This window comes from Cetorhinus maximus, chromosome 13, assembly GCF_964194155.1.
Source record: "Cetorhinus maximus chromosome 13, sCetMax3.hap1.1, whole genome shotgun sequence".
In the NCBI taxonomy this organism is placed as follows: Eukaryota; Metazoa; Chordata; class Chondrichthyes; order Lamniformes; family Cetorhinidae; genus Cetorhinus; species Cetorhinus maximus.
In genome coordinates, this window is record NC_135891.1 from 109,549,483 (window position 1) to 109,562,144 (window position 12,662).

Consider the following 12,662-nt stretch of genomic DNA (forward strand, 5'->3'; position numbering starts at 1 on the left):
GTTCACGTGATTAGAAACCTTTCTGAAAATGTTGTGCAAAAGGAAGTTTACAGTGCAAGACATCATGTTCAGTTGAGTTAAGATCAAAGTGCCAGCAACATTTGGTGTAGCTTTCAGCAGTTATTCTTATAACTATATTTTTCCAGAATCGAATGGAGGAGAGCAAAGCACTATTTAGGACGATAATCACATATCCCTGGTTTCAAAACTCCTCAGTCATTCTCTTCTTAAATAAGAAAGATCTCCTGGAAGAAAAGATTATGTACTCCCATTTGGTTGACTACTTTCCAGAGTTTGATGGTAAGTAGTAAATCTCTGGATGTCAATTTTCTTTTGAGTTTGGGAAGGTTGGGCATTAAAATAACAGTCTGAACAGAGGGTGGAGTATTCAGAATTCAAAGCCTGCTCGTGAGATCATTACATAATGATAAGTGGGAGAAAAAAATATGTTGAACTTTGTGTAAGCAGATAGCAAAGAACAGGAGGTATAGAAATAGCAAGTAAAGGTATTGAAAATATGTTACATTTCCAAACCTAAGTCTTTGCTTTGTCTTCTCTTTGGAACCACTTGTTTTTACTGCAAATTTTGCATAAATAATATTTTTTCAAGTTTGATTAAATGTTAGCTTTGCAACATTAATGCTTCTGCTTATCAGCTGTTTTTCTATACAATCTTGGCATATGTTGACTAACATGTATTTGTACTATTGGAGGCATATTAACTTCAATTTTTGTGGCAGTAGGAAACCATTTTAAAAAAGACACTTGCCTCACCACGTAACACCTTCATTGTTTTTCCATAAATACAAAACTTCAAGGGCTTTATTTGGCTTCAAGAGATTAATAAATGTTAATAAAACTGCTATATATAGTCAAATCTGTATTTAAGAATAAAAGTTGTTGACTAACCACCGCAGGCATCCTGTAGTGACGCCACTTCAACTACATGCACTGATTTTAGTCGCAAACACTATACTTACAAGTGTGACTTAACAAACACTTAGCACAATTGAGTATGAAATTTTGCACGCTTTCCCTTTCATCAAAATTGGGAATTTTTCCATAATTTACGGGATGCTGCACGTTATGCAGTTGCTAAATTTTTGTCGAGCAACTGTGAGCGCTACTTTGACTTCATCAGGTTGTTGACTTGCATAATGTGAGGTGCCAGACCTGTTCCTGCTCTCCATCTAAAACATAGCTGGTGGTGACGGGGGAAATTACAAGTCTATTATTGAGTTTTGTTGGATCATTACATAGGATAAAAATTGCACTAATTCTGGCACAATCATTTGCACATCAAAGGCTGTTGTTTTAGAAATCTGCAGTGTATTTTGCTGGTTTGTAGAATTAGCTTATTTGTTTCATATATGGAATAATAATTCCCTATGTAGATATTCTATTGAAATAAATCACAAGACTGAAATTCAAGTAGTTTATAATTACATTCTGATCCTCTAGGTTATGTAATATTCCTGAGCTTACTTTCTAGTGCCATAATCTTGAAAACTTCACGTGTAAGGAAGTAGTTGTCGTCTTTTGCCAGCAGCGCCACTTAAAATTCTGTATCCTTGACGTATTATAATTCTAGCTTTTGGCCACTACATATCATGCAGATGATGATCACATTAAACTTACTGGGTTTTATTTAGACTAACAGAGGAAGATTTTCTACTGGGTATTTCTGATGCCATGGCCCTGGGGCCAGTAGACGAACAATTCTGGTGGCATTGTCAAACAAGTGCATTGCTATTCTGCCTGTGCTCTTGCCACTTCTATAGCCACTTTGCACATGCATGGTGTGGCAGGCCTGAGCAGTGTGGCTGGCTTATAGGAGGACCAACTGCACATTAGAAAAATATATGGGCAAAGAACATTTAAGCTTAGCTTCCCACAATTGACCTGCAATATAATGACAGCATCAGTAATTAAGATGGCATTGCTCAACATTATTAAGAAATTATTGGTTGCTTCTTGGGTATTACAATGTTCAATATATAGTATTTTAGAGCAATACAACCTCCTTGCCTTGATAAGCTAGTGAACAAAAAAAAGACAGTTGCCATTTTGTACATGTGTTTTATAGGTCCACAGAGAGATGCACAAGCTGCTCGAGAATTCATTCTGAAGATGTTTGTTGACCTGAACCCAGATAGTGACAAAATCATCTACTCTCACTTCACATGTGCCACAGACACAGAGAACATACGTTTCGTCTTTGCGGCTGTCAAAGATACAATTCTACAGCTGAACCTGAAGGAGTACAATTTGGTCTGACCAGACCAAAGAAAAGGAAAAAAGAAAATTTAAACCATAATGACCGCAATTGTTATGATCTGTGAAGTTTGCAAACTGCTAATTGTCATCATGGATTCTTGTCTGTGTGTGTCCACGGAGTTGTAGCTTCTTTTAAAACAAAAATGGTTTTATTCAATGCAGGGTCGGGGAGGGGCAGGGGGGACACATTTTTAATGTGCATCTTTTTGGGTGCCAATCTACATTTCCATTTTTTTCAAATATCACTTAATAACTAGCTGTATAACAGATAGTTGGCTTGAGCTACAACCTCATTAATGCTTGTTCAAATGAAGAATAGCAGGTGTTCTTCCACTTGCCAAATCAAAATGCAATGCCATTCCCTCTCTATGCTCTTTCAGTTATGCTGGCCTTCTGTCTGATCACAGATAAGCTCTGTGGTGCACAGTGGTGATGTTTCAGGACTCTGTCTGACAGAAACCAAGCCATCACTTGCATAATTGATGTACTGTTTCTGGTTTATTTGGTTTTTTTTCTGATCAATGAGAAAGTATTGATACTGTGATTTATTTTTTGATTTTTTAAAATAAATTATTGATGTTATACATATAGTTTGCTACTTGCTGTATTTCAGCCATGGACTACAAAGATGGGAGCTCACTAAGCAATAGCAGGTTGAGCAAATATCATGAGGAGAGGGTGGGGTGTGGGTGGGTTGGGGGGGGCGGGGGGGAATTTGCTCAAGTACTTAGAAACCTGAGATGTGGAAATAATGATTACTTGGCAAACAAATGAAGCCAAATCTAGTATAAAGAAATAAGTGTATTTATCTAATTTATGGACCAGTATACTTAGGCTTGATTTCAGATTAGAATGTTTCTGTATGAGTTGGTTTACAGATACTCAGCTGTTGCCAAACTTTGATTTTTTTTTACTGCTGTACACTACAATGGCAAGTTATGACGTTTTTTTAGGATGACTTGCTAAACTAAAGTACATTGACAGTTTATGCTAATTTTATTCAGATGAGGGGTTTTAACCTTGAAAGTTTTTAATAGCAGGATAGTTTTATGCAGTCAGGTACTTTTACAGATTTTTAAAAAAAAATATAGGTATGATATCAGGCCTGTTTGAAAAGAAAACCTCCGTCTGTGTTTTATAGGAATGCAGGTGCCAAGAAAGTTGCACTACACAGCTCTTAATTTGTGTGACTTCGACATACAAAGGTGAAAGGATGGCTTTTATAAATGCTGCACAGTGCCATAAATATACTGTATGTTGAAAAGTTTTGACCTCGCCAAATGATTTCGGAACTACTTTGTATTGTTAAAAGTTGAAGACTCCCACATTGGTGACTTACACATTGTGGTAAAGCAGAAATGGCATGTTTAGAAAAAGCTGATATCTGCGCTTTTCTGTTTCTTCAATGTAGTCAGAGATATGTATTTTCCTGCATTCAAATCATCATGCTGCTACCCACTCAGTATACTCAGTTACTTTCCTTGATGATGCCTTTTTGATTGTAGCTGCTGGTTTCACCAGCAGGAAGTGCCCTGTCATTTGTTCTAGACATTTTCCAACAAAAAGGCTCTACATCCAAAATTGTCATTGTTGATTTAATACTAAATGGATCTTCTCACACTAAGACAACTGGGTTACATTAAACAGACTAGAATGAGTTAGAGCAGCAATTGTTATAAAATGCAGCATTTCACATTTTATTATTTGACTATAATCTAATAAATGCCTTTCAAGTGTCACTATTCAAAATTATAACTTTAGCTAATTGACTTTTGTTGCATTTTGTAATGATGGAATACCAGGCAGATAATTCGTAACTAAGTAAATCTTAATTTGGTTGTAGGCAATATTTCAAACGTGGTTGAAATTGTAATTTGGTCAGCTGTGAATTTGGTATAATGAAATGTAATGGTGAGAATTGTACTTTGGTCCCAAAATGATGTCATGTCTACGCAATAGTTTATTCATAATACGTTGTAGTAAGAGCGGACTGTAGATGCTAAAGATTTTGATTGGCAGAGCTGTGTTTCTTCACCCCAAACATTAATTCATTTTTATTAAAAAATGATTAATATATTTGACTTTCAAAAATCTAGTGAACTCTGTTGTGTGGCGTTTATATTACAAATTATCTTTGAGCAGTTTGATTTCACCTTCAGTTATAGTCCCTATAAATTCAATCCCCTTTCTGAAATGGACTTTTAAAATTAGCAGTATGCCATAGATGAGTAGGTGTGTAAAAAGTATAAATGGGGCATCATTTGAATTAACATACCCTGTCAGGTTTTGTGTTCTTACCCTAGGGAAATCTAAGGAATTTGAAAAGTCCAAAATTAAATTGAGTTCTTCTCAAGAGTTCTTACATTTGGGTGTGATACCTGTCATATATATTTGACTTCATTTAAAATACCTTCAGTGTCAGGCAAGGCTGATATTTGAAGAAGAATTATGATTGTTTTTGCTAAGTTTTAATTTATTTCTGGTCTACTTAGGCTGTTGTTAAAACAGCCAAATATTCTGTACACTACAAATCATTATTAAACACTCCAATATCCTGCAAAAAATTCTTGTTTCTACAATAAACTAAATGCCATTGTTCTAATGAACCAATATGGTAATGTGGCATGAGGTTTTCTTAACTCATAAGTTTACATGAAAGACCTTGGGAGTTTGGACAGGACTAGAATGTGTGAATACTTCAGTTTGCTCAGTGAGAGAAAAAGAACCATATACATTTTAAGAAAATTGACTTGAGAGAAAAGAGGAAGTCTATTGGTGTTGAATTCTACCGCAGTGAAGTAAAGCAGAGAGTGCCTTACCTAATCCTAAACTGAATTATTGTCAGTAATGTGCACACTTAAGTTTTATTCTATAGGGCTAGAACAAAGATTGTTAGTCAGCTATTAATTCTTCCTCTATTACCCTTGTCTTTCACACTTGTAAGTTTAACAATCCAAGAATTGATGTTTAACTGCAAGATATATGTGCGCTTCAGGAGTGGAACCAAAATGTCATGAAATCTTCATAAAGGCAGGGGATGTGGGAATGTTACAACTCCTAGTACAGATTTGGGGAAAGCTGGGTTTGCTGAATAAAACTTCAAAATTGATCAAATATTGTTATCCTGACAATAACAATTGTCTAAAACGTCGTAAAATTTTTTGCTTGAAAGCATGTGGTATGATTTAGTTGCAGCTAAATCTGATGCATTATGGAATATGCATGCCTTCATTTGGGAATACTATGTAGATCTTTGTCCACATGTTACCTGCATCTACTTTTACAGCTGAAGTTATTTTTACAGAATTTAATATAGAAGGAGCTCATTTGCCCCATTATGTCCTTTCCAGTAGTAGCAATCCTCTTACCCATTCTGTAGGAATGAATTTAATTAGCCAAAAATGAATAACCTCTGTGTATAATGCATATTATATATTTATCTTTTCCTGATTGCCATTGGACAAATTGGAACTTACAGTGAATAATGCTGCTTCAGATCACTTAGTGTGTCTGAAGTTCCCCTCCAAGCCACTCACCATCCTGACTTGGAAATATATCACTGTTGCTGGGTCAAAATCCTGGACCTCCCTCCCTAACGCCACAGTGGGTGTACTTACACTACATGGACTGCGGTGGTTCAAGAATGTAGCTCACCACCACCACCTCAAGGGCATTTAGGGCTGGGCAATAAATGCTGGCCTAGCCAGTGACGCCCACATCCCATGAATGAATTTTTAAAAAGTTTTAAACTTTTCAATATCTAATTTTTCAGAAAGAATGGAATTTTTGCCTAATTAGGTATTCATTTCAGAGAGAGAAAGTTAACAAAATTCTGGAACTGAACTTCCTGTGTGCATACAGTTATCAAATATAACACACTGTTTTATTTTAATCTCGTGGGGAGACAGCATTATTCTTGAATGATCTCATTTTTAAATTACACTAAGCAATTTTCTACTGTAAGCTGTTGCCGATCTTTTAGTTGAAAGTAGCTGACCAACTTCTCCCCAAGTCCCTTAGAAAGGAAAAACTGACTTTTTAAAAATAGTTTTGTTTACAGTAGTTGTGGATTTCATGGATAGCTGCAGAGTGTATAGCTTTTGCACACGCTACCCATCTTTAGCCAGGAATAGTCAGTCGAAGACCACATATGTTATATCACAGTGGAAATTCAAATCTAACGTTTTCAAATGTAAACAAAGCATCAATTTTCACTACTAATATTTGACAAAATAAGTATAGCTTGTTTTAACCTAAAAGCCAGCCAGCCTATGTAAATAATAGTTTGATTCACTTTATACCCTCTGCCATCCAAAGTTTCCAAGGAAAAGTTCCTTTCACTTTGGATTTTTAAAAATAAAACACAAATTTTAAACTAACTGGGTGATCCATATTTGGCCCTGGGTTCTGTGCAGTTTTCAGTATGTTATGCAAATCTTGCATGCATGATGTTCAGAGCATGGACCCATAGTCAGAAAAGATTATACAATGCATGGTGTTGGGATTCCAATTTACACTTTTTGCACATTTACTTTTGTGAATATGGGTCCCTGTGTGAGGAGAAATTATTTACCAAATTGAGGGCGGTAGGTAGTTTTAACTTTTACCCAGATTTGCAAAAAATTGTATAAAATGTATGTAGCATATGCTTGCATAATATAGGAAACTAAAAATGGGAAAATATCTCTTTTGTATTGTATTTAAACCAGGGGACCAAGCTTCTGTCAGGAATCCTATTTTAATTTCAGTTTTATTCCTTGTGGAGGACTAGAAAGCTTCTTGATTTTTTTAAATATATATATTATTGGCATATTAGCAATTGCATTAAAGTAGTAATCTTCCTAGCTATCTGTTCTACAGTATTGAGAGCTGTCTAGGCTATTTTTCCACATCGCTTTCACTATCACGAGCTCCTGCTTTTGCCAGTATTCTGCAAATATTTCGGGAAAGCTGGTGGGAAATAGGGGATTGAGTTGGCATGCTAACCTGAATCTACCAATGTTGCTTACTTTTTGCATATTTGATAGCTTAGATTATGTGGTGGTGGAAACATTTTGTGCTATATGTATAACAATGATGCAGATGGACAAATGTTAAAGGATTGGGGCTAATTCTGTAACACGTGTTAACATTTGTCACTACACTAAAATCAGCTATGTAAGTGTTTATGTTTCTTGATTCAGATGCAGTTTATTGGACTAATTAGATTTCTTGGCTTTTTAACACAAGATAAAAAAGGATGCAACTTATGAGCCCTATTTTACAGTTAATTTGGCTATCATTTTTTGAAATCTTAATTTCTTTTATGTTGTCTGCCTTGTTGCAATGTTAATTGCCAAAGAATCATTTTTATAACTAAAATGCCATGGATAAATAATTACTGCTGGAAAAAAATCATTTGTTTAGTCATCTTTAAGCATTAGTCAATCTTCCTTCCCCCACCTCCAATTTGGCAGTTCCAGCAGGAGTAATGAATTCAGTGAGCTTGAATCAGTTTCCATGTTTAATTCATGTGCATGAAGTTGTGCTTACAAGTTTTAAATAATAAATGAACGTTTCACAATGTGAACTTGATGGTAATGTTTATAATGCAACATTTGTTCTGTAAAAAGGTATTTACAAATAAAGTGCCAAAAGGTCTTTTCGAAAAGGGGTTGCCAACTTTTTATCAGAGCACTGCATCTGAGCATTAGAACATTAACCTGAACCTGGAATTTCTTATTTTCCTATTGTATGCTATAATGGGCGGGGGGGGCGGGGTTCCAAACAAAGGTCCAGCAATTTTTCTCCGGATAGTGTGAATCAGGTTGACTTCTTTGTAGCTCATGGTGACTCACAATGGGAAGTTTTGGTGCAACCTTTTAAGAAAGTGCGAAGCCCACGATCTCGCGTAGAGAAGGTATGTAGTATAGGAGAGGAGATGAAAGTTCCTGGTGAGGATGGGGGAGAGCAACTTTTAATTTGTGCTTCTAATTTACCAATTGTCATCTTTCCATTAAGTTTTCTTTGTGGGAGCCTTGTTTTTCCCTCTTTTCTACTTCTCTACATTCTTACATTCTGTCTCTCTTTCCAGCTAGGTTATTGGATTTATCATTTGTTTCTGTTTAATAACAGCTATAAATTGGGGGTCTTGCTATCCTAACATAAGGACATTAAGAATGCTCTATTTATGTTAGCGGTTCAATATTGTTCCACTGGAAACCTTTGTTTTATTGTGGATACTAAGATAATCTGATTTCTAATTGTATTTTCTTGCTATGTCGGAAAGGGAACAGCACTAAATGCATGTGACAGCATTCCAACAGGTTTGCCGGCTATAAGTAGAGGCACAGGTAGCTTAAATGTAGAAGAGCAAGTCAGGGCTGAAAGTTGTAGAGATTGGGGCTGTTTAGTGAATGCCACTGTAATAGATACAGCTTTTGAGGAAGCAAAACATGTAGATTATCTTAATTAACAATGTTGTATCTGTCTGCACACCTTTGCACTATGAAGTTGAAAAGCTAACAGTTGTGTATCATTTTGGTTAGCCATCGGGAAAGGGGTGGGCGGGAGAGAGTATCTAATGAACCATCTCTGTTTTTAATGGAGAAGGTGGCCTTTATAGCTACTGCAGAGCCACAACTTGGTAAGTTTCCAAATTGCATTGCTCAATGGTGACAGCAACCAGGGCAACAGGAAGATTTAAATCTTCATAGCTAGTATATTGCCAAGTCAGCAGATAAAGCTCATAGGCATTGTTGCCATACAGGTATTTGAGTGGGAGGGAGACTTTGGAAGCAACAATTTTTGACTTTGCCTAAACACAGCAATTCATAAAGAAGCATTCTTGCTGTAATTATGGTACTAAAAGCTCCATGTGGAAAAATAAGCCTGTTCAGTTATTTGGGAATAATGCATTTTGAGCTGAAAAGTCATCTTAGGCTTCAATAAGGTTGTGTATAGAATGAATATTATACCTCTGTAGATGTCCTGGCTTCATGCAAAGTAATTGTTCTGTCATAGGTCTGGGTTGTTAACATTTTAGTATTCATTTGGTGGAATATTCAAACTTCATATTTTGTTGTGTATTTCTATGCTTGTAACTTTTTGAAGAAAATTGAAGCATGGCAGCCATCGGCAGTGGTGTATTGAACTAACATATGTATTACTGATCTTTCACAGATTTTTTTTTTTAAGTAAACCAAATGTAAATTATGTAGAATAATGAATTAAAGTGTGCCAAGTCCCTTCTTTGTAGTGCCAGACTCTCTACAAGTGCCAATGTGGTGGAAATTTAGGTTGGACTTGTATATTAGGTCCTGTTAAAAGGAAACTTTAAACTATTTAAGAGCTATAACTGCTGTTTTTAAATTGTGTCATTTTAATGCATGTATTGTTGTTTGGGGAGGGGCATAGTTTTTGAAACATAAAAGAAATCTTGTATAATAATTACCCAAGAAGGGTCTTACTGGTTATTAATACAGTATTTTTCGGCCATAATTTTGTAATAGTTTAATTTGACCTCTGTTGCTTGACCCTCATGGAAACATGGACTTGATTTTCATATCCTTATCCTGAAATTCTCTGTTTGAAATTGGAATAAATTTTGTTCCTATATATTGCTTGTAATTTGTCATTATTTTACTGCAAAGTACAGTGTGCAATCATGTCAGCACTTGCTGACCAAAAAGACAAAGACCTCTTATTACAATGCTCATCATGCCTGAGATCCCAAAATGCTATGAAGTGTGGTGACTGTTTCTGTGGGCACAAAGGTTGATTTTATTGAAAATTATTTTCCTAAGGTAGGATCAGTTGTGGGTATTTACTACTTTATACTGCAATTAGCCAACTCAGAGACAACTCCCACCTTGTTATAATTGTCTTAGTTATTCAAAGAAGAATGGGTGTAGACATTATTTTGAATGTTCCCACTGGTGAACCGCTTTTTCAAAGCTTTTGGCCATCTCTATCATTAGAATGCTTCATCTTGCTCAAAAATCTCTTTCCCCATCCTCCAGGTTCAAAGATGGCTTGTTGTCTCTTTTTACTCTTTTTAATCAAACAAGTATGATTTGGTACACAAAATCAGTTTTGAAGAGACTTGAGCTCAGTTGGGAATAAAATTGAATTGCACATTTGAGCTATACTGCTTATGATGTACGTGACACAATTTAAACAGAGCATCTGTTTTAATTGGGAAGTTACTGCTGTCATTAACTTTAAACATCTGATAAATACTTCTACTGTTCTGCAGTGATGTTTTAATGGTTTTTTTAAATTTACCTAGCTGGCTAACTCATTTTAATAAGGTTTGTAGCTGTTCTGTGATGGAGTTTCTTCTGGAGGTTTCAAATTTCTGCTGCATTTTTGGCACAGCATTTTACAAAATTCCCTGGACTTAAAAGCAAGACTAAAAAATATCCTGAAATATCAGTGGTGGATACATTTGATTAATTGTTCATAACTCGAGGGCCATACAATGCAACTTAACATGAAATCGCAGCAAAGGTGAAATTGAAAGAGAATTGGGGGTATGAATTGGGAGTGTATTTAAGACCGAGATAGATAGGTTCTTGATTGGTAAGGGGATCAAAGGTTACGAGGAGAAGGTGGGAGAATGGGGTGAGAAACTTATCAGCCATGATTGAATGGGGGAGCAGACTCGATGGGCCGAATGGCCTAATTTCTGCTCCTACGTCTTATGGAATAGATTTTGTACTTTCGTGTCCAGTCACTGGAGCAACAATCAACAAAGCAAATGGAGCACTGCATGGCTGGACAATAGCCAAAAGAAAGTACAGGTGAGAAGATATCACAGTACTCTGATCAAGCTGAATCTTGAGTGTCCAGTTTATAACACAAACATGCTAGGGAAATAAGCTGTGGAGGGTTTGCAGTGCAGAGAATAGGAGGCTGGTAGGCAATTGAATGGTCAGCCACCTAGTGGGAGTAAGGTCAAGAGAGATAGAGATGGGTCTCATAGACAAGATGAGCTCGGGAAGACAGGCAAGAAATTAGAGAAAGGGCAATTAGAGATGGGCAATAAATGCTTGTTAAACCAGCAATACACTCATCCCATAAAAGAATGGAGAAAAAAAAGTTGAGGGCTAGGCAAAGGAGGAGCTTTTGGGGATCTTTGGCTTGCTGGACTTAGGCAAGTGGCAGAGACAGCTGATTGGATGGCCTCTGTCTTGATGAGAGAAATCCATGAGTTTCTTGCACTTGGGACTTGAGGATGGAGGAGAGGAGTTTAAGGTAACAGCTTGTGGTAGAGAAAAGAAGTCAGGAGTTGCCTTTACATTCTGAGATGATCCTGGAATAGTAGGCACTTTTGCAGACAAGAATAGGACCTGATAGTAATTTATATGGTCCAGTCATCAGAACCTTGTTAATCTCATGCATTCTGATGAAAGGTCAGAGACCTGAAACATTAACTCTTTTTCCTCCATAGATGCTCCTGATCTGCTGAGTATTTCCAGCATTTTCTGTATTAATTCGTAACCTTTTGTAATGTTCAGGTTTTCCTAATTCAATTCGGCCAACAAACGGACAATTAGAGGACTGAGTATAGACTCAGTTGGAGAGCCTGGAGATAAAGGTGTGCAGAGCTATAGAGCAATGGGAGTGTTGGCAGGCAGCATGTCCTAAAGAATAGCCCTCAGTCGGAAAGCCTGGAGATGAGGGAGCGCAAGTGTCAGGGAGAGGTTAAAAAAAAATTCCCAAAGTGACAGAAGTACAGTGGAAGGAGTTGATTTTGTTTTTTGTCTAAATATGTTTTAAGAAAATTGAAAACTAAGAATATGTTCTGTAACAGGTGTGGAAGAGATTGCAGGTAGCAATCTGGTTGGTAGCACCTCTTTTAAAATGTGCCATGAGATTATTAAATCCCAGCTGTAGGATTGAGAGGTATAGACAGGAATACGGATCATGACTCCCCATAAATTGTGGTGACTGCCTTTGAAATTCCTTTGGCCTCTTCATGTTTTCTTGCTCTTCTCTTTGCTGTTTTTCCCCTGGTGGTTCTTGCATCATCAGATTGTGGATCACAGGAAAGCAGCATTTATATTGGCAAGACAAAAACAAATACTGCAGATACTGGAAATCTGAAATAAAACACTGGGTGTACTCAGATCAAGCAGTATCTGTGCAGAATGAGTGACACAACTTTGATACTGTTGTAAAGAGGAGTGACCAACTTCATTGTTCCGATTAAGCCAAGAGGGCGTGTAAAAGATGGTATATTTGGATTCATTATGCATCATTAATGATAGTATAGTTGTCATAAGGTGTTATGTTTACTTGTACAAAAATTTATCTTTCTTGTAATTGTTCATTTCTTGAGTGTTTATGGCCTGCCCCCATACAATTTCCACACTCCAGCCAAAATGTTTGCCCATTCCTGC

The 12,662-nt window shown here is 36.5% G+C and overlaps 3 protein-coding genes across 3 annotated transcripts in view; 1 reads left to right on the forward strand and 2 right to left on the reverse strand.

Moving 5' to 3' along the window:
- The window catches only part of LOC144688926 (guanine nucleotide-binding protein G(q) subunit alpha), a 114,279-nt gene extending 111,224 nt beyond the window's left edge, over window positions 1-3,055 (forward strand). Inside the window, exons 6-7 of the mRNA XM_078555962.1 lie at window positions 147-300; window positions 2,087-3,055. Of these exons, the coding sequence (XP_078412088.1) occupies window positions 147-300; window positions 2,087-2,277 (345 nt within the window). The 3' untranslated portion in view covers window positions 2,278-3,055. The remainder of the gene's footprint in view (window positions 1-146; window positions 301-2,086) is intronic.
- The window catches only part of LOC144688937 (TLE family member 5-like), a 647,395-nt gene that overhangs the window by 480,790 nt on the left and 153,943 nt on the right, over window positions 1-12,662 (reverse strand). The window lies entirely within an intron of this gene.
- The window catches only part of LOC144688927 (guanine nucleotide-binding protein subunit alpha-14-like), a 52,138-nt gene continuing 51,657 nt past the window's right edge, over window positions 12,182-12,662 (reverse strand). Inside the window, exon 8 of the mRNA XM_078555963.1 lies at window positions 12,182-12,362. The gene's annotated coding sequence lies outside the window, so the exon portion shown is untranslated. The remainder of the gene's footprint in view (window positions 12,363-12,662) is intronic.